Source organism: Bos grunniens, chromosome 1 (genome assembly GCF_055505025.1).
Source record: "Bos grunniens cultivar Pamir isolate PY7600 chromosome 1, Bosgru_T2T1.0, whole genome shotgun sequence".
Taxonomy (NCBI): domain Eukaryota; kingdom Metazoa; phylum Chordata; class Mammalia; order Artiodactyla; family Bovidae; genus Bos; species Bos grunniens.
In genome coordinates this window covers 13,734,340-13,753,257 of record NC_141165.1, presented here as the reverse complement: position 1 = coordinate 13,753,257, position 18,918 = coordinate 13,734,340, and the positions used below count along the sequence as shown (strand labels likewise).

At 47.8% G+C, this 18,918-nt stretch overlaps 1 protein-coding gene and 1 long non-coding RNA gene across 2 annotated transcripts; one reads left to right on the top strand and one right to left on the bottom strand.

Annotated features, from left to right (window-relative positions):
- Positions 1 to 1,422: 1,422 nt before the first annotated feature.
- On the bottom strand, positions 1,423 to 5,778 carry LOC147379012 (stefin-C). Its single transcript, XM_086333993.1, has 3 exons — positions 5,520 to 5,778; positions 2,208 to 2,309; positions 1,423 to 1,761 (listed from the first exon to the last, which is right to left on the bottom strand). Exons 1-3 carry the CDS (start codon positions 5,592 to 5,594, stop codon positions 1,633 to 1,635), a joined length of 306 nt encoding a protein of 101 aa, XP_086190119.1. The 5' UTR covers positions 5,595 to 5,778; the 3' UTR covers positions 1,423 to 1,632.
- LOC147379011 (uncharacterized) lies at positions 4,075 to 17,814 on the top strand. The gene is made up of 2 exons (XR_015139559.1): positions 4,075 to 4,394; positions 16,210 to 17,814. It is a non-coding gene; the product is annotated as an uncharacterized LOC147379011 (long non-coding RNA).
- The last annotated feature ends 1,104 nt before the right edge of the window (positions 17,815 to 18,918 follow it).

Here is an 18,918-nt window from a genome sequence, read left to right as displayed (position 1 = left end):
ACACTTTTATTTCTCACACAACATATACTTTACCATTGTATTTATTCTTTTTATTTTATTTATTTTTTAAAGTAGCTTCCCTCTTTCTAAAAAAATTTTAACTGACTTAGTTTTGGCAGCCCTGCGTGACATGTGGGAACTTAGTTTCCTGACCAGGGATCAAACCTGTGGTCCCTACAGTATAAGTGTGGAGTCTGAGCCGGTGGACTGGCAGCAAAGTCTGTTTACCATTTGACAGTGTACACTTCAGTGTGTTTAGTGCATTCACAATGGTTTGCAACCACCACCTCTTCTAGTGTCAAAACCTTGTCACCCCCAGCACACACCTGGGGGACCCTCTGAACCCAGTGGTCACACCTGCCTCCGTCCCTGTGCTCCGTGCTCCCTGCTATGAGGTGTGGGCTGTCGGCCCTGTCCAGGCACCTACATAGCATCCCCCATCCGCCCCCCTTCACTAGAAGTTTCCAGGTGGAAACATAGCTGATCTTCAAGTCAATGTAAATATGCTCGCTGGCTTCTATTTTCCCAGACCAAGAGCTGGAGATGCAAGTTTTCTGTCCTAGAGCTCAGGATAGGGCAGGACACACACAGCTCCTGACTGAGTCTCCTTCTCCTGCTCTCACAGGTCTGTTTGCTCCCCAAGGACTGTTTACCTGCTCTGCATTCAACGCTCATGACCTGCACCTCCAATCCATCAGCAGCAGGCCTGACACACACCACCACCTGCCCCAGAGACGAAGTGGAGACAGGAAGGGGGCAGACTCTGCCCTCAGGAACAGGCTGTCCACCTGGACCCTGAGCCACACAGAACTGTCCCCAGCGTTTAGTCTTACAACGCAGGGTGCGCTTTTCTATTCTACTGCACACGAACACTCACACACGGCAAACACACCACTGGATTGACTTCACTAACGGTAGTAACCGGCTGCTGAAACCAGGAAGCCTTGAGACAGACCTAGCGCATACCCCGGGCAGTCAGTGGGTAGTTGGGGCCGGACTCGCAGGACATGGCACTCAGCGGGCCCTGAGGGTCACAGCCTCCCTGCACACATCTGTGCATCTCTATCCGAGCAGAAATGCGTGAATGTATGAGTCCATCTAGAACTAATGTTCTAGGGTCAGATTTTCTCACCCCCTCTTACTGTACACGATGGGGTGGGGGGTTCTGAGACCTGGAGACACGACACAGAGTCACCATGACAGCCTGTGGAGCTGTGGTTAGAGCACACGTTCCCAGAACCCTGGGTGTACCACCTGCCCACTGGCACCTGGGCCACACTCTCCCCTCCTCGGCTCCTCAGGGAAGGGGGCTCAGGCGGTAGGAGGCCCAGCGGGGGCTCCACCCAGGACACCTCTCACCTGCTGACACTTCTCTACTGTGATTATAGCTTCAGATGAAGAAAAAAACCCCAACAGAGACAATTTGTGAAAACAGAAAACACATGTTTATTTAAAGATAACTCAAGCTCCCCTCGAAGGAAATTTAGTTAAAATCATGGATTGAGAGAAAAAAATGAACACAGTGAAAGCAGGAAACAGAGATACCACCCCACCCCGAGGGGCACCGCGTCTGGTCTCAGACAGGTCTGCAGAGGAGAGACCCACGTGGGTGATGGACTCTGAAAATCAGGCCTAGAAGTAGGTCAGCTCGTCATGCCTGCTTTTGTTGGTCTGGTAGCTGGTCAAGGCCACGGGCTTGTTCTCGTGTGGGAGGCTTTCAAACACTCGGATGTGCACGAAGTCATCCTCGTCCACTTGAACCTGAAAGGAGAGTCCAGTGAGGGGCAGGCGGGGCCTCTGACCCCAAGTCCCCCTGCTCCACTGGACTTGGCTGGATGGTAGGAGGGTCCTGGATGCCTGGAGGCTGCGTCCCTTCATGTCCCCAGAGACTGGGCTGAGGACATTCTCACCCTCCTCCTTCAAGTGCAGGGGACACCCTAGGTGTCCAGCCAGCACCCCTCCCCCACACTCATTCCAGCAGAGCCCTTGGTCACCCGAGAGGCTAGGTCCTCTTCTCCAAGGAGGCCGCAGCACACACGTGCACACACGCACATGCACACACACATGCTTGCACACGCATGCTCATTTTGGACAGCCACCAAACCCCTGAAGCTGAGGGCTGCCGCAGGACCCTGCTGAGCACTCCTGCCCTGGGCACCTTCGAGCTCCCACTTAAGCCAGACTCTCCCAAGAGGCTGACACCCCACCTTGATCAAGTAGTTCATCCCGGCAACCACCTGGCTCCTGAATTTCACAGCCTTGAACACTGGGAACTTCTTGTTCTCCTTCTCCTCCAGCTGGGACTTCACCTGCGGAAGGGGAGAAGGGAGAGACAGGTGAGCTCACCTGTATTAGATGTCACCCCTGAACTCTCATGCCTGGGCACTGCACACTTTCTACACCTCATCTGCCCTTTACAGCTGAGCAGACATACTCCACTGTCGACTCTGATGATAAAGGACAGAAAAATGTTCTCTGTATCATTTCTCTTTTCTTTTTCAAGGATGGGAATTTTATATTTTCACCATCAAGACAATGTGTATAAGTTCACACCCTGTTTTTCTTTTTACTTAGTTCTTTTGAAAGAGTACATACATACCATTTTTCAGTTACTCTTTTAAAAGTGAAAATTAAAATATTTTAAAGAATTAAACTAAATTGAACGTTAAAGATAATTTTCCAGGGACTTCCTCAGTGGTCTAGTGGGTAAGACTCAGTGACAGCAATGCAAGGGGCCCGGGTTCGACTCCTGGTTGGTGAACTGTATCCTACACGCTGCAAAGAAGAGCTACTTGCTGCAAGTAACTACGTGGCACAGCCAAAGTAAAATAAATAAATATTTATTAAAAATTCAGTCTTCCATCTTCTGTTGTTAATGTTCAATTGCTAAGTCATGTCTGACTCTTTGTGACCCCAAGGATTGTGGCACGCCAGGCTCCTCTGTTCTCCAGTCTCCCAGAGTTTGCTCAAATTCATCTCCATTGAGTCAGTGATGCTATCTAATGATCTCACACTCTGCTGACGCCTTCTCCTCCTGCCCTCGATTTTTCCCAGCATCAGGGTCTTTTCTATGAGTCAGCTCTTCCTGGCAGGTGGCCAAAGGACTGGAGCTTCAGCTCCATTATCAGTCCTTCCAGTGAATATTCAGGGTTGATTTCCTTTAGGATTGACTGGTTTGATCTTATAGAGGTGCCTTAATTCTCTTGGGAAAAAAAAAAAGTGAAAGTGACGATGTTAATCACTCAGTGGTGTCCGACTCCTTGCGACCCCATGGAGCCTGCGTGGCTCCTCTATTCATGGAATTCTCCAGGCAAGAATACTGGAATGGGTTGTCATTTCCTTTTCCAGGGTTCTCTTAAGAATCTCAGTTTCTTCTGCAGACAGTTTTTAAAAAATGCTTTTCTACTTTAAATTTTTATTTATTTTTAGTTTTTAGTTTTTAAACGTGTCATAACTCTGGGTTTTCCATTGTTAACTTTTAGTTACTTATTCTTTTTTTTTTTTTTTTTGGCTGCCTTAGGTCTTTGAGGCTGCATGCCAGCTTTCTCCAGTTCCTTTTTTTTTTTTCTCCAGTTTCAAAGAGTGGGGGCTTCTGTTGAGAGCACAGGCTCTAGGCATGGGGCCTTCAGTAGTCTTGGCTTCCTGGCTCTAGAGCTCGGGCTCGAGAATTGTGGCACTTGGGCTTACTTGCTTATCCCTATGTGGTATCATCCCGGACCAGGGATGGATCCCAGGTCCCCTGCACTGGCCTGTGGATTCTTCTCCCCTGGGCCACCAGGGTGGTCCTTTGCTGCCTTTTTAGACGGTCTCCCTAGGACTGAACTGAACTGAACTGAACTAGGATGCAGGGCCTTTGGGCAGAGGCTGTTTCTGATCTTTGGTGTCAGATGTTAATGATACCCTTGGATCAGTCAGGTTTTCTAGGGTCTTGGCCTTTAGGGAACTGAGCTTTGTTATGGAGGAAGGGAGAGCAGGTTGCTTTGTCTTGACTTTAAGATCTAATCTGGTTTCTGAGTACTCAGCAGCCACAGGCGCTCACTGCCCTGAAGTCCCCAGACCAGTTCTGGGTGTCAGAGGAGCTTGGTGAAGCCCAAGCGCCTGCTGCTTGGGGAGCCAAGGGCATCACCATTATGCATGCCAGTGAGTCACCTGGCAAGGGCCTGCAGGGAGGGGCACTCTGGTGATTGGGTCGGGGAAAGGACAGGAGGAGGGAGGGTCAGGTAGTGAGAAGGTGGGCCACCTGCTCTTCCATGAGGCTGCCACGGCTCTCAGGGTGGTCAGTGTGGGTGTGTCCCCCTGGGCCAGTGCCCACCCTTGTCTCAACACTCAGCTGTGCAGCCCTTCTTCACGGAGCTGTATGGAACTGACCCTCAGACCGTTTACCCAGCCTGGGGGTGAGTGATGCCCACAAACCCTCCCGGGGGCCTGGGATGAAATCATCTCTCTGTCTGTCTCAGGAGTGGAAGCAGGAGAGCCCTGCTCTGTGCAAGGATGGCTGGATGTGGTGGATACAGGTCTGTCTCTGGCCTCACTTCTCCTTATCTATTCAGGAAAACTTCAGTACAAAAGGCCCCCAGATGGTGCCCCTGCCCCTCACAGAGCCCACCCAGCACACAGGTGGCCACCTCGCTCCCAGGGCAGTGAGAACGGTGCACTGACAGGTGACTCTCAAGGGATGGACCCCAAGTGCAGCCCCTAAGACAGAAACCCTTGTCTCCCGAGGCGGCTTACCCTCACTCAAAGCTCATGTGGCCAGCGGGGATTCTCAGGCCTGGAGGCCCAGGAAGAGGAAGGGAGGGCTGGGCTGAGTGGCCATGGAGGGGGAGAACAGGGAACACCCTTCTGCCTGGCTCTCACTGGCTGTCCCCCAGATCCCTCAGTGTCTAAGGTCTCACAAGACTGACTCACCCCTTCCACGACTGCTGTCAGATGATCCCAAAGGTAGGATCCAGGACGCAGCAGAGCGCATGCCCTGGGATGTAGGAGGCAGCAGTGGAGCGGGGAGGGGGGCGGCGGTGGGCAATAAAGATAAGGGACCTAGGTTTCCTCTTCTCATCAGAACTCGAATACCCGCCCCAGACCCTGAACTTGTCTCCCTTGTGAGGAGGGGGGGACAGGCCCCAACCCCACATGACCCTCGGGTGCAAGAGTTTTCCTGGAAAAGGGGCTGGACCGCTGCCCAGGGTCTGATCCATGCTCTGCCTACTTGACCCAGCTACTTTCAGTTGCCAAATGTTTCACTGGAGAGCGTTTCAAACCTACACGAAAGTGCTAAAATAACAGCCTGAGTCTCGGCGGCCTGGGCCCCTGACTCACTCATGATGACCTCACCCCACGCTGTGCCCTTTGCTCTCCGTGTGCTTTTCCCCAACTGTCACCTTGCCTCCCCTCCAACTCCTCTGCCCTCTCTCTCTTCTCAAGAGAGAATGGGATGTGCTAGGGTGCAGTGCCTCTGTCCCAGAGGTGATGACTGCTGACCACCGTGGTCCCGGGACCCCTTCTGCCCGCAGCAGCCCTACCTGGTCAGCGATGGCCTGGATCTCGGCTGTGGCATCCTGAGTATCTGAGAACCCACCAAGATTTGGTGCCCACATCTCAGCAGTCGGCAGGCTGGGCGGGTGAGCTGTAGGAGCTGCTGACACTCCCAGGATGGGTGAGCTAATGGGAAACTGCCAGACTTGGAGGGATGGTCCTGTGATGCGTGGGTGGAGCCAGGAGAGGTGCCTAGGTTGAGGGACAGGGAACAGGGAGGGGAAGTCCTGGTCCCATTCAGCAACATGCTCTGACTCGGCGGGGGCGGGACTTCGGTATCTTCCTCTGGGTGGCAGAGTCACAAGGCAGGGGTGGGAGCTCCCTGCAGGATGGGCGTGGTAGTGGGGGGCAGCACCGACAGAATCTCCAGAGAGAAAGGGGTCCACTCGGGTGGGAGGATGATGGGAGTCACCTATCCTTCGGGTTCCACAGGAGTCTGGAGACACTGGAGCAGCAGACCTGAGAGCTGCCAAGGGTGGAGAGGAGAAGCTCCCGCCAGCTCAAAACCTGGAGGAGCTGGAGGAGAGGCGCAGGGGCCGCCTGGGCCTCAGTGCGACCTGCCCATGCCCCCTGGAGCCCCTCATCCCCCAGCCAGGCCCAGCGCCCCACCCGTTCTGGCCTGTCCTGTGGGCTGCTGTGCACATCATGGACATGTGACTGGTGACACAGGAAGGGCTGACGTGGGTGGACAGAAGAGCCACAGAGGATTCAGAGGCAGGGAGGCAATGACTCCAGGGCCTCCGATGGCATGGGGGTCAGATGGATGGTGTTACTTACTAGGACTTGATTCTGATGGGTGTGGGATTAGAGTAGGTTCAGCTCTTCCCCAGGCTGGGGCGGGGGCACCCTTCTGGGGTCCAAGCCTGGGCTCTTGTGTAACCCTGGGGAACCGATGATCTGAGGAGACACATGAGTGAGACACAAGGCCGAGGCCTTGGTGGGGAAGGGGGCCGGGAGGCGGGCAGCAGAGTCAGGGGAGCCCAGGAGACCCGCTCCGCCCTGTGGTCAGCCCAGCCTCGGGTTGGGTATTGGTGGGCTTAGCTTTCCAGGTCATCTTCAGTCAGTCATCTTTCTTGTGCCCAGGTGTGGTCTGAGGCCCTTCCTGGTGGCGCACACATCTCTCAGGCAAGATGGTTTCCAGCGGGAGTGTTTCTGGGAGGTTGGCAGAACATAGTATAGGCTGGCCTCACCCACCTCCTTCTGGCCCCCCAGAAGTCTCCAGTTAGATTTTGGCAGTAGCTTCTCAGTAACGCACACCTTACAGGGAACTCCTATTTTGAGACAACTCAGGCAAGTGCTTATTACTGTGTTTTTACCAGCGGGGCGTAGGTGGGGGGAAGGTTTCAGGCAATGTTTCTCTAAAAATTCTGTCCCCTCCTCCTGCCCTGAGACACTTCAGACTTGAGATAATTCTTGCGTAATCAGAGTGGAAATCAGATTGATTATATTCTTTGCAGCCAAAGATGGAGAAGCCCTATACAGTCAGCAAAAACAATTCCGGGAGCTGACTGTGACTCAGATCATGAACTACTTATTGCAAAATTCAGACTTAAATTGAAGAAAGGAGGGACACCTCTAAACCATTCTGGTATGACCTAAATCAAATCCCTTATGATTATACAGTAGAAGTGACAAATAGATTCAAGGGATTATATCTGAAAGACAGAGTTCCTGAAGAACAATGGATGAGGTCTGTAACATTGTACAGGATGCTGTGATCAAAACCATCTCCAAGAAAAAGAAATGCAAAAAGGCAAAACTGTTGTCTGAGGAGGCCTTACAAATAGCCGATAAAAGAAGAGAAGTGAATGACAAAGGAGAAAAGAAAGATATATCCATCTGAACGCAGAATTCCAAAGAATAGCAGGGACAGATAAGAAAGCATTCCTAAGTGATTAGTGCAAAGAAATAGAGGAAAACAATAGAATGAGAAAGACGAGATCTCTTCAAGAAAATCAGAGATACCAAGGGAACGTTTCATGCAAAGATGGGCCCAATGAAAGACAGAAATGATATGGACCATACAGAAGCAGAAGACATTAAGAAGAGGTGGCAAGAATACCACAGAAGAAGTATACAAAAAAGATCTTAATGACCCAGATAACCACAATGATGTGATCACCTAAAGCCAGACATCCAAGAGTGTGAAGCCAAGTGGGCCTCCGGAAGCATCCTGACAAATAAAGCTAGTGGAGGTGATGGAATTCCAGTTGACTTATTTCAAATCCTCAAAGATGAGGCTGTGAACGTGCTGCACTCAGTTCAGTTCAGTCTCTCGGTCGTGTCCAACTCTTTGTGACCCCATGAATCACAGCACGCCAGGCCTTCCTGTCCATCACCAACTCCCGGAGTTCACTCAAACTCACGTCCATCGAGTCAGTGATGCCATCCAGCCATCTCATCCTCTGTCATCCCCTTCTCCTCCTGCCCCCAATCCCTCCCAGCATCAGTCTTTTCCAATGAGTCAACTCTTCTCATGAGGTAGCCAAAGTACTGGAGCTTCAGCTTCAGCATCATTCCCTCCAAAGAACACCCAGGTCTGATCTCCTTCAGAATGGACTAGTTGGATCTCCTTGTACTCAATATGCCAGCAAATTTGGAAAACTTAGCAGTGGTCACAGGACTGGGAAAGATCAGGTTTTATTCCAATCCCAAAGAAAGGCAATGCTAAAGAATGATCAAACTACTGCAGAGTTGCATTCATCTCACATGCTAGCAAAGCAATGCTCAAAATTCTCCAAGCTAGGCTTCAACAGTACATGAACCAAGAACACCCAGATGTTCAAGCTGGATTTAGAAAAGGCAGAGGAGCCAGAGATCAAATTGCCAACATCCATTGGATCATAGAAAAAGCAAGAGAATTCCTGAAAAACATCTACTTCTGCTTCATTGACTACACTAAAGTCTTTGACTGTGTGGATCAGAACAAACTGTGGAAAACTCTTCAAGAGGTGGGAATACCAGACCACTTTACCTGCTTTCTGAGAAATCTGTATGCAGATCAAGAAGCAACAGTTCAAACCAGACATGGAACAATGGACTGGTTCCAAACGTCAAGGCTGTATATTGTCACCCTGCTTATTTAACTTATATGCAGAGTACATCATGTGAAATGCTGGGCTGGAAGAAGCACAAGCTGGAATCAAGATTGCTGGGAGAAATATCAATAACCTCAGCTATGATAATGGCACCACCCTTATGGCAGAAAGCAAAGAGGAACTAAAGGAGAGTGAAAAATCTGCCTTAAAAGTCAGCATTCAGAAAACAAAGATCATGGCATACGGTTCCATCACTTCATGGCAAATAGATGGGGAAACAATGGAAACAGTGACAGACTTTCTTTCCCTGGTCTCCAAAATCACTGCAGATGGTGACTGCAGCCATGAAATTAAAAGACACTTGCCCCTTGGAAGAAAAGCTATGACCAACCCAGACAGCATGTTAAAGAGCAGAGACATTACTTTGCCAACAAAAGTCTGTCTAGTCAAAACTATGGTTTTTCTAGTAGTCATATGTGGATGTGAGAGCTGGACGTTAAAGACAGCTTACCACCAGAGAACTGATGCTTTTGAACTATGGTGTTGGAGAAGACTCATTTTGTTCTCCAAGGCCAAAGTTACCTGTTTCCCCAGGAATCTCTTGACTTTGCACTTTTGCATTCCAATCCCCAAAGATGAATAGAACATCTGTTTTACGTGTTAGTTCTAGGAGGTCTTCTAGGTCTTCATAGAACTGATCAAGGTGTCCAATCAGCTAATGGGAAAGAGCAGAGGAGGAGTATTAAGCCCCAGAAAGAATGAAGCAGCTGGGCCAAAGCAGAAATGACGCTCAGTTGCAGATTGTCTGGTCATGAAAGTAAAATCCGATTCTGCATAGAACAGTATTGCATAGGAACCTGGAATGTTAGTACCACGAGTCAAGGTAAATTGGACATGTTCAAGCAGGAGATGGGAAGAATAAACATCAACATCTTAGGAATCGGTGAGCTAAAATGGACTGCAATGGTTGAATTTAATTCAGATGACCATTACATCTACTACTGTGGGCAAGAATCCCATTGAAGAAACAGAGTAGCCCTCATAGTCAGCAAAAGAGTCCAAAATGCAGTACTTGAGTGTAGCCTCAAAATTGACAGAATGATCTCAGTTCATTTCCAAGGCAAACCATTGAATATCACAGTAATCCAGGTCTATACCTCTACCACCAATGCCGAAGGTCTTCATAGAACCGTTCAACTTCAGCTTCTTCAGCATTGCTGGTTGGGGCATAGACTTGGATTACTGTGATATTGAATGGTTTGCCTTGGAAACGAACAGAGATCATTCTGTTGTTTTTGAGATTGCATCCAAAAAGCATTTCGGACTCTTTTGTTGACCATGATGGCCACTCCATTTCTTCTGAGGGATTCTTGCCCACAGTAGTAGATATAATGGTCATCTGAGTTAAATTCACCCATTCCAGTCCATTTTAGTTCGCTGATTCCTAGAATGTCAACATTCACTCTTGCCATCTCTTGTTTGACCACTTCCAATTTGCCTTGATTCATGGACCTGACATTCCAGGTTCCTATGCAATATTGCTCTTTACAGCATCGGACCTTGCTTCTGTCACCAGTCACATCCACAGCTGGGTATTGTTTTTGCTTTGGCTCCATCCCTTCATTCTTTCTGGAGTTATTTCTCCACTGATCTCCAGTAGCATATTGGGCACCTACTGACCTGGGGAGTTCCTCTTTCAGTATCCTATCATTTTGCCTTTTCATACTGTTCATACTTGTTTCAACAGTATGAAACAAGAATACTGAAGTGGTTTGCCATGCCCTTCTCCAGTGGACCACATTCTGTCAGATCTCTCCACCATGACCTGCCCGTCTTGGGTTGCCCCATGGGCATGGCTTAGTTTCATTGAGTTAGACAAGGCTGTGGTCCTAGTGTGATTAGATTGACTAGTTTTCTGTGAGTATGGTTTCAGTGTGTCTGCCCTCTGATGCCCTCTGGCAACCCCTACCATCTTACTTGGGTTTCTCTTACCTTGGGCATGGGGTATCTCTTCACGGCTACTTCAGCAAAGTGCAGCCACTGCTCCTTACCTTGGAAGAGGGGTATCTCCTCAGAATGCAAAAGTAGGAAGTCAAGAAACACCTGGAATAACAGGCAAATTTGGCCTTGGAATACGGAATGAAGCAGGGCAAAGACTAATAGAGTTTTGCCAAGAAAATGCACTGGTCATAGCAAACACCCTCTTCCAACAACACAAGAGAAGACTCTACACATGGACATCATCAGATGGTCAACACTGAAATCAGATTGATTATATTCTTTGCAGCCAAAGATGGAGAAATCTATACAGTCAGCAAAAACAAGACCGGGAGCTGACTGTGGCTCAGATCATGAACTCCTTATTGCCAAATTCAGACTTAAATCGAAGAAAGTAGGGGAAACCACTAGATCCTTCAGGTATGACCTAAATCAAATCCCTTATGATTATACAGTGGAAGTGAGAAATAGATATAAGGGACTAGATCTGATAGATAGAGTGCCTGATGAACTATGGAATGAGGTTCGTGACACTGTACAGGAGACAGGGATCAAGACCATCCCCATGGAAAAGAAATGCGAAAAAGCAAAATGGCTGTCTGGGGAGACCTTACAGATAGCTGAGAAAAGAAGAGAAGCCAAAATCAAAGGAGAAAAGGAAAGATATAAGCATCTGAATGCAGAGTTCCAAAGAATAGCAAGAAGAGATAAGAAAGCCTTCCTCAGCGATCAATGCAAAGTAACAGAGGAAAACAACAGAATGGGAAAGACTAGAGATCTCTTCAAGAAAATTAGAGATACCAAGGGAACATTTCATGCAAAGATGGGCTTGATTAAGGACAGAAATGGTATGGACCTAACAGAAGCAGAAGATATTAAGAAGAGGTGGCAAGAATACACAGAAGAACTGTCCAAAAAAGATCTTCATGACCCAGATAACCACGATGGTATGATCACTGACCTAGAGCCAGACATCCTGGAATGTGAAGTCAAGTGGGCCTTAGAAAGCATCACTACAAACAAAGCTAGTGGAGGTGATAGAATTCCAGTTGAGCTATTTCAAATCCTGAAAGATGATGCTGTGAAAGTGCTGCACTCAATATGCAGCAAATTTGGAAAACTCAGTAGTGGCCACAGGACTGGAAAATGTCAGTTTTCATTCCAATCCCAAAGAAAGGCAATGCCAAAGAATGCTCAAACTACTGCACAATTGCACTCATCTCACACGCTAGTAAAGTAATGTTCAAAATTCTCCAAGCCAGGCTTCAGCAATACGTGAACCATGAATTTCCTGATGTTGAAGCTGGTTTTAGAAAAAGCAGAGGAACCAGAGATCAAATTGCCAACATCTGCTGGATCATGGAAAAAGCAAGAGAGTTCCAGAAAAACATCTATTTCTGCTTTATTGACTATGCCAAAGCCTTTGACTGTGTGGATCACAATAAACTGTGGGAAATTCTGAAAGAGATGGGAATACCAGACCACTTGACCTGCGTCTTGAAGAAATCTGTATGCAGGCAGGAAGCAACAGTTAGAACTGGACATGGAACAACAGACTGGTTCCAAATAGGAAAAGGAGTACGTCAAGGCTGTATATTGTCACCCTGCTTATTTAACTTCTATGCAGAGTACATCATGAGAAACGCTGGACTGGAAGAAGCACAAGCTGGAATCAAGATTGCCAGGAGAAATATCAATAACCTCAGATAGGCAGATGACACCACCCTTATGGCAGAAAGTGAAGAGGAACTCAAAAGCCTCTTGATGAAAGTGAAAGAGGAGAGTGAAAAAGTTGGCTTAAAGCTCAACATTCAGAAAACGAAGATCATGGCATCTGGTCCCATCACTTCATGGCAAATAGATGGGGAAACAGTGGAAACAGTGTCAGACTTTATTTTTCTGGGCTCCAAAATCACTGCAGATGGTGACTGCAGCCATGAAATTAAAAGATACTTACTCCTTGGAAGGAAAGTTATGACCAACCTAGATAGCATGTTCAAAAACAGAGACATTACTTTGCCAACAAAGGTCTGTCTAGTCTAAGGCTATGGATTTTCCTGTGGTCATGTATGGATGTGAGAGTTGGACTGTGAAGAAGGCTGAGTGCCAAAGAATTGATGCTTTTGAACTGTGGTATTGGAGAAGACTCTTGAGAGTCCCTTGGACTGCAAGGAGATCCAACCAGTCCATTCTGAAGGAGATCAGCCCTGGGTGTTCCTTGGCAGGAATGATGCTAAAGCTGAAACTCCAGTACTTTGGCCACCTCATGTGAAGAGTTGACTCATTGGAAAAGACCCTGATGCTGGGAGGGATCGGGGGCAGGAGGAGAAGGGGACGACAGAGGATGAGATGGCTGGATGGCATCACTGACTCGATGGACGTGAGTCTGAGTGAACTCCGGGAGTTGGTGATGGACAGGGAGGCCTGGTGTGCTGCGATTCATGGGGTCACAAAGAGTCGGACACAACTGAGCGACTGGACTGAACTGAACTGAACTGATGAAGACCTAGAAGACCTCCCAAAACTAACACCTAAAACAGATGTTTTATTCATCTTTAGGGCTTGGAATGCAGAAGTGGAAAGTCAAGAGATACCTGGAGTAACAGGCAAGTTTGACCTTGGGGAAAAAAATGAGGCATGGCAAAGGCTAACTGAATTCTGCCAAGAGAATGTAATGATCATAGCAAATACACTTTTTCAACAGCACAAGAGATGACTTTCCACATGGACATCACCAAGTAGTCAATACCAAAATCAAGTTGATTACATTCTTTGTAGCCCAAGATGGAGAACAGTCAGCAAAAACAAGACCTGAAACTGTCTGTGGCTCAGACCAGCAGCTTCTCACAGCAAAATTCATGCTTATACTAAGGGGAATGAAAGGTTGTTGCTGAACCACGAAAGACACCAGGATTCTTGGCCTCCGGAGGAGAGGAATTCAATCCGGGGCCAGAGACGAGGCTTGGTCGCTCAGAGCTTTTGTGTAATAAAGTTTTATTAAAGTATAAAAGGGATAGAGAAAGCTTCTGACATAGACATCAAAAGGGGGCAGAAAGAGTGCCCGCCTGCTAGTCTTTAGCTGGATGTTATATAGTTACTGAAAGTGAAAGTGAAGTCTCTCAGTCGTGTCCAACTCTTTGCAACCCCATGGACTGTAGCCTATCAGGCTCCTCCGTCCATGGGATTTTCCAGGCAAGAGTGCTGGAGTGGATTGCCATTTACTTCTCCAGGGGATCTTCCTGACCCAGGAATTGAACCCGAGTCTCCCGCATGCAGGCAGATGCTTTACCGTCTGAGCCACCTAGCAGTCTGTTTATGAAAGAAAGAAATGTCTCAAAACTCAGAGAATGGCACCAGGCCCCTCATCCACACGATGCATTTTCAGATAATCTTGGCACCAAGTGAGTCATCTCAGGCCATAAAAGGATTGACTGGAATCTTTAAGAAAGCAGATTACTATACAAATAGTTTCGTTTACATAGATTAGGAGAACAATGTATGAAGATAACATACTGGTTTGTCAAGTCAGTTCTGAGCCTAAATTTGAGCTCTCAGGCAGAACTGACTTGAAGACAGAGTCTAGGGTAAATGTATAGTACATTAGCATAGCTTAAGACAAACATTTCCATAGGAAAATGTGTTGGTTAGCTCAAGATTTGAGAAAAGTTAAGTTCAGGTGGAACCAGGTGTCATTATGGCAACACAGTGTTTTAAGAGAAACCTCTTTTTAAATTTGTATAGAGAAGGGGATAAAATATAACACTAGTTTGTTTCCTCCTGCCACTTAAGAGAGAGGAGAAAAAAATTTCTGACACTTGCAGCCTATATCCTCTGTTTGGAGACCCCTGGCCTTCTTGCCTGTTACTCTCTCAGGAGTAAGTGGGGAGTGGGGCATAAGGGGAAAGTGGGGAAAACCTCTAGGCCAGCCAGGTATGACTAAATCAAACTCCCTATGAATATGCAGTGGAGGTGACAAATAGACTCAAAGGATTAGATCCAGTAAAGATTGTGACTGAAGAACTACGTACAGAGGTCCATAATATTGTACAGGAGGAAGCGAACAAAACCATCCCAGAGAAAAAGAAATGTGTTAGGTAGTTCGAATAGGAAACAGGAGTCCAAAATGGTGGTGGCTAAAAGACAAGGAAGGGAAAAGCCCACAAAATAGGACAAAGGAAGGTCCGAGGACTGGAGTGAGGACCTCAGGTAGAACAAACAGCACTCCTGGCTAGCCCAATTTACATAGGACAGGCCCAGGGAGGGTGAGGAAAAACATATAAAAAGAGGAGCCAAAGGGTCAGGTCTGTCTTTTTTTCCCACGGGCACACTCTGTCTTTATGTCTCTCTCTCTTCGTGTCTTTGGGTTGGCATGCCCTCACCCCTTGAGGATGTATTTTCTTGCTATTTTCTAAATAAAACTGAGCTGTAACACGGAGCTGTAACACTGATCTGTCTAAGAGCTATAATAAGGTCTGTTTGAGACCCGAGAGCTATAACACTATCTATCCAAGAGCTGTGAGGTGCCAGGGGTTTTAATGTCCCTCGCTTCAAATTTTTGTTGAGACAAGACAGAACCGAGGAGACTACATTTGCCTGACATCTATGGTGCCGTGACTCGGATTTAACCTGGCTGAAACAACCTCGGTGCGGCCCCACAAGGAGGAGGCCAAGCACAACAGGAGCCCAACTCTGTGAAGCTCCCACAGTAGAAGCAGAACACCAAGAAAACCCAGCTCAGGGGAAGTGACAAGAAGCCCAGTGTGCTAGAAACCGGGACAGCGAAAAACGAACTCAGCAGAAAGCTCACGCGGCTCAGTCTCAGATTCCAGAAGACCTCCGGTTAAGATAGGAGGTCCTTGCTCCCATGACTGGAGGGACATATGCCTAACGAAATCTTAATTCCTTTACAATCTTTTGTTTCTTGTTTCCTCAAACCCCCCGGGAACAGGCGGGCAGCAGTGGGTGCAATTGAGGGACTCTGGAGAGGCTACTCCTCAGTGTGTCCCGAAGGCTCCACTATCTGCTGAGCCCCAGTAGCTGTTGCCCAAGCCAGTGGGGGTTCTTCTGTCCTTAATCTTCTTTGTGCCAAGGATCAAGACAATGAAAACTGTGAGCACAGGTCAGGTATTTAGCAGATTTTCATAGCAGGCTGTGAAGGGGATTCCTTGGCATGTTTTTCCTACTGCTTTTTCCTACTGCTTTTTCCTCCTGTCCTTCAGCTGTCTCTCCCGGGCCTCGAGCCTGACCAAAACCCATGAAGCTCAGGCTCTGACGTCTCATTGCAAAAATTCAGTGAGAGACAAAGCGATAGGTAAGAGGTGGATTTGTTAGGATTCAGAGAGAAACACACTCTGCAGGGTATGGGCATTTGCAGAGGGCAAGGGCTCTCAGGCCAAGGAATGAGGCCTGGCTAGGTTTTGTGAGCAGGGTGAATTCATATGCTAATGAGAGGATCATCCCAACCATTGGGGAATCACCCACTCCTCTGTCTTTTGACCCTGCCTTGGAGCTGTCCTGCCACCTCTGGGTGTGTCTTTTGGCTTACAGATTGGGGATTAATGTTTCCTTGAATTTGACTTGTCATCTTGGACCCAACTGATTTTATTTGGTTTACGTTATGCTGTGCTAAATTCTTCAACAGATGGGAATTCCAGACCACCTGACATTCCTCTTGAGAAACCTGTATGCAGGTCAGGAAGCAACAGTTAGAACTGGACATGGAACAACAGACTGGTTCCAAATAGGAAAAGGAGTACGTCAAGGTTGTATATTGTCACTCTGCTTATTTAACTTCTATGCAGAGTACATCATGAGAAACACTGGGCTGGAGGAAGCACAAGCTGGAATCAAGATTGCCAGGAGAAATATCAATAACCTCAGATATGCAGATGACACCACCCTTATGGCAGAAAGTGAAGAGGAACTAAAAAGCCTCTTGATGAAAGTGAAAGAGGAGAGTGAAAAAGTTGGCTTAAAGCTCAACAGTCAGAAAATGAAGATCATGGCATCTCGTCCCATCACTTCATGGGAAATAGATGGGGAAACAGTGGAAACAGTGTCAGACTTTATTTTTTTGGGCTCCAGAATCACTGCAGATGGTGACTGCAGCCATGAAATTAAAAGATGCTTACTCCTTGCAAGGAAAGTTATGACCAACCTAGATAGCATATTCAAAAACAGAGACATTACTTTGCCAACAAAGGTCTGTCTAGTCAAGGCTATGGTTTTTCCTGTGGTCATGTATGGATGTGAGAGTTGGACTGTGAAGAAAGCTGAGTGCCAAAGAATTGATGCTTTTGAACTGTGGTATTGGAGAAGACTCCTGAGAGTCCCCTGGACAGCATGGAGATCCAACCAGTCCATTCTGAAGGAGATCAGCCCTGGGTGTTCCTTGGCAGGAATGATGCTAAAGCTGAAACTCCAGTAGTTTGGGCACCTCACGCGAAGAATTGACTCATTGGAAAAGACTCTGATGCTGGGAGGGATTGTGGGCAAAAGAAACGGGGACGACAGAGGATGAGATGGCTGGATGGCATCACTGACTCGATGGACGTGAGTCTGAGTGAACTCCGGGAGTTGGTGATGGACAGGGAGGCCTGGCATGCTGCAGTCCATGGGGTGGCAAAGAGTCGGACATGACTGAGCAACTGAACTGAACTGAACTGATGCTGTGCTATGTCATTCTTTCAATGGTTGTGCTCTGCCCCCTTCCCTCCTGTTTCATGCTCCTTTCCTGAGCCCTGTCCGGGTCCATAATGTTGCCTCTACAATCTTCTGGAGGGACAATCAGAAAATAGATGGCCCTTGGGAGGCAAATACTGTATAATATCCAGCCCCTCTAGATATTCAGGCCTTCATCTTCCATGTTTCCTACAACATGTGCAACATCAGCATCTCTCAGTGGACCCGCTAGGGCGGGCGACAGGCACACAGTGCCTGCTAAAAGTCCAACAGCTGGCATCCTTTCAAAGACAACTGGGCTTCCAGGGATAATGTTTGCCACTTTGGGAGTTAGCCCCACAAGCCGTTTGGGCCCAAACCCTTACCACCCTTCTCCTAAAGTTACAAACATACCCCTGGATCAAATCTCCACTCCACTGTTATGGAACATCTGGTTTGTTGCCTCTTAACAATTTTGTTCTTAAGCCAATTACTAACTCCTACAATCAGGACCCTGCCAGCTTGTAGGCTCCACCCGGTCTATTATTAAAATACCTTAATGCCCCTAACAGGGCCAGATAACCAACTCCTTTGTCATTACTTCTAAAGCGGGTCTATGACAACAAAATGCTTACCATCGGAGACACCTTAACCTGCTCTTATGGAGGATACGGGAAGAAATCAATGACTTAAATCCCTTAGAGCAGTAAGAGGATAAGGCTATGACTATTACAGTGTTTCCCAGTCTCAAGGCACAGGCTTGGATTGCTTTACATCGGGGTATATATTCCCTCCGGCAGTGAACAAACTGGCAATGAGTTAAAATTACAACCCCTTAATCCTACCTAGCACTGCTCATGCTGGAGACCTTGGGGATGCCCAACTTCAGTCCGGGGGTCCCAGGAGGTCAACCTGCCTTGACCTGACTAGGGATCTGGTCCTTGAAAAGTTGTAACACTTCAACCTGTTTGGGAATCCGCCAGTCCAGGGACCCAAGAGGTCGTCACGCCTCAACCTGCCCAGGGACCGGAATTCTCGGGAGGCCGACCTGCCTTGACCTGCCTGGGGATTCTATCTGCAGGAGGCTGTCACACCTCAGCCTGCGGGGATCTGCACTCTGACCCGGGGACGCCTGGCTCTCAGGTTGCAACAGTCCTGGGTAGTATAAGCTTCAGAAAGACTCACCCCTAAGGAAGTCCACCCATGGAAACTGAAGGAGGCCTATTAGTTTTTTCTTTTTCTTTTCCTCCCTGTCATGACTGTCTTTCAGATGGGAAATAACCAATCCACTTCCCAGCAGACGCCCTTGAGATGCATCCTTGATAACTGGAAGCCGTTCGATCCTCTAACTCTAAGGAGAAGTCGCTTAAAATTCTTTTGTGCCACTGCGTGGCCACAGTATCCACTGAGGGACCAAGAACACTGGCCTGAGGATAAGAATTTAAATTACAATACCATCCTGCAACTAGAAGTATTCTGCAAAAGACAAGGGAAATGGACAGAGATGCCCTATGTCCAAATTTTCTTCCAACTAAGAGATATGAAGGAATTCTGTCTTAAGTATGGGATTGTTGTATGCACTAAAAGTGAGCCTGCTAGACAAATGGTGTTAGGCACAGGCAACCAAGAGAAGGAAACCCGAGTGAGGGCTCACCTCCCATGCCCCCAAAGAGACTGGAGCCTCCCACAG

What these genes read in the sequence shown, in the direction of transcription:
- LOC147379012 (XM_086333993.1), bottom strand. Translation starts at nt 5,594, where the DNA reads ATGTGGGCACCAAATCTTGGTGGGTTCTCAGATACTCAGGATGCCACA. An exon ending in TCCAGGCCATCGCTGACCAG is followed by an intron (nt 2,310 to 5,519) that starts GTAGGGCTGCTG and finishes CCCCTTCCGCAG; the next exon opens with GTGAAGTCCCAGCTGGAGGA. An exon ending in GGATGAACTACTTGATCAAG is followed by an intron (nt 1,762 to 2,207) that starts GTGGGGTGTCAG and finishes CTCTCCTTTCAG; the next exon opens with GTTCAAGTGGACGAGGATGA.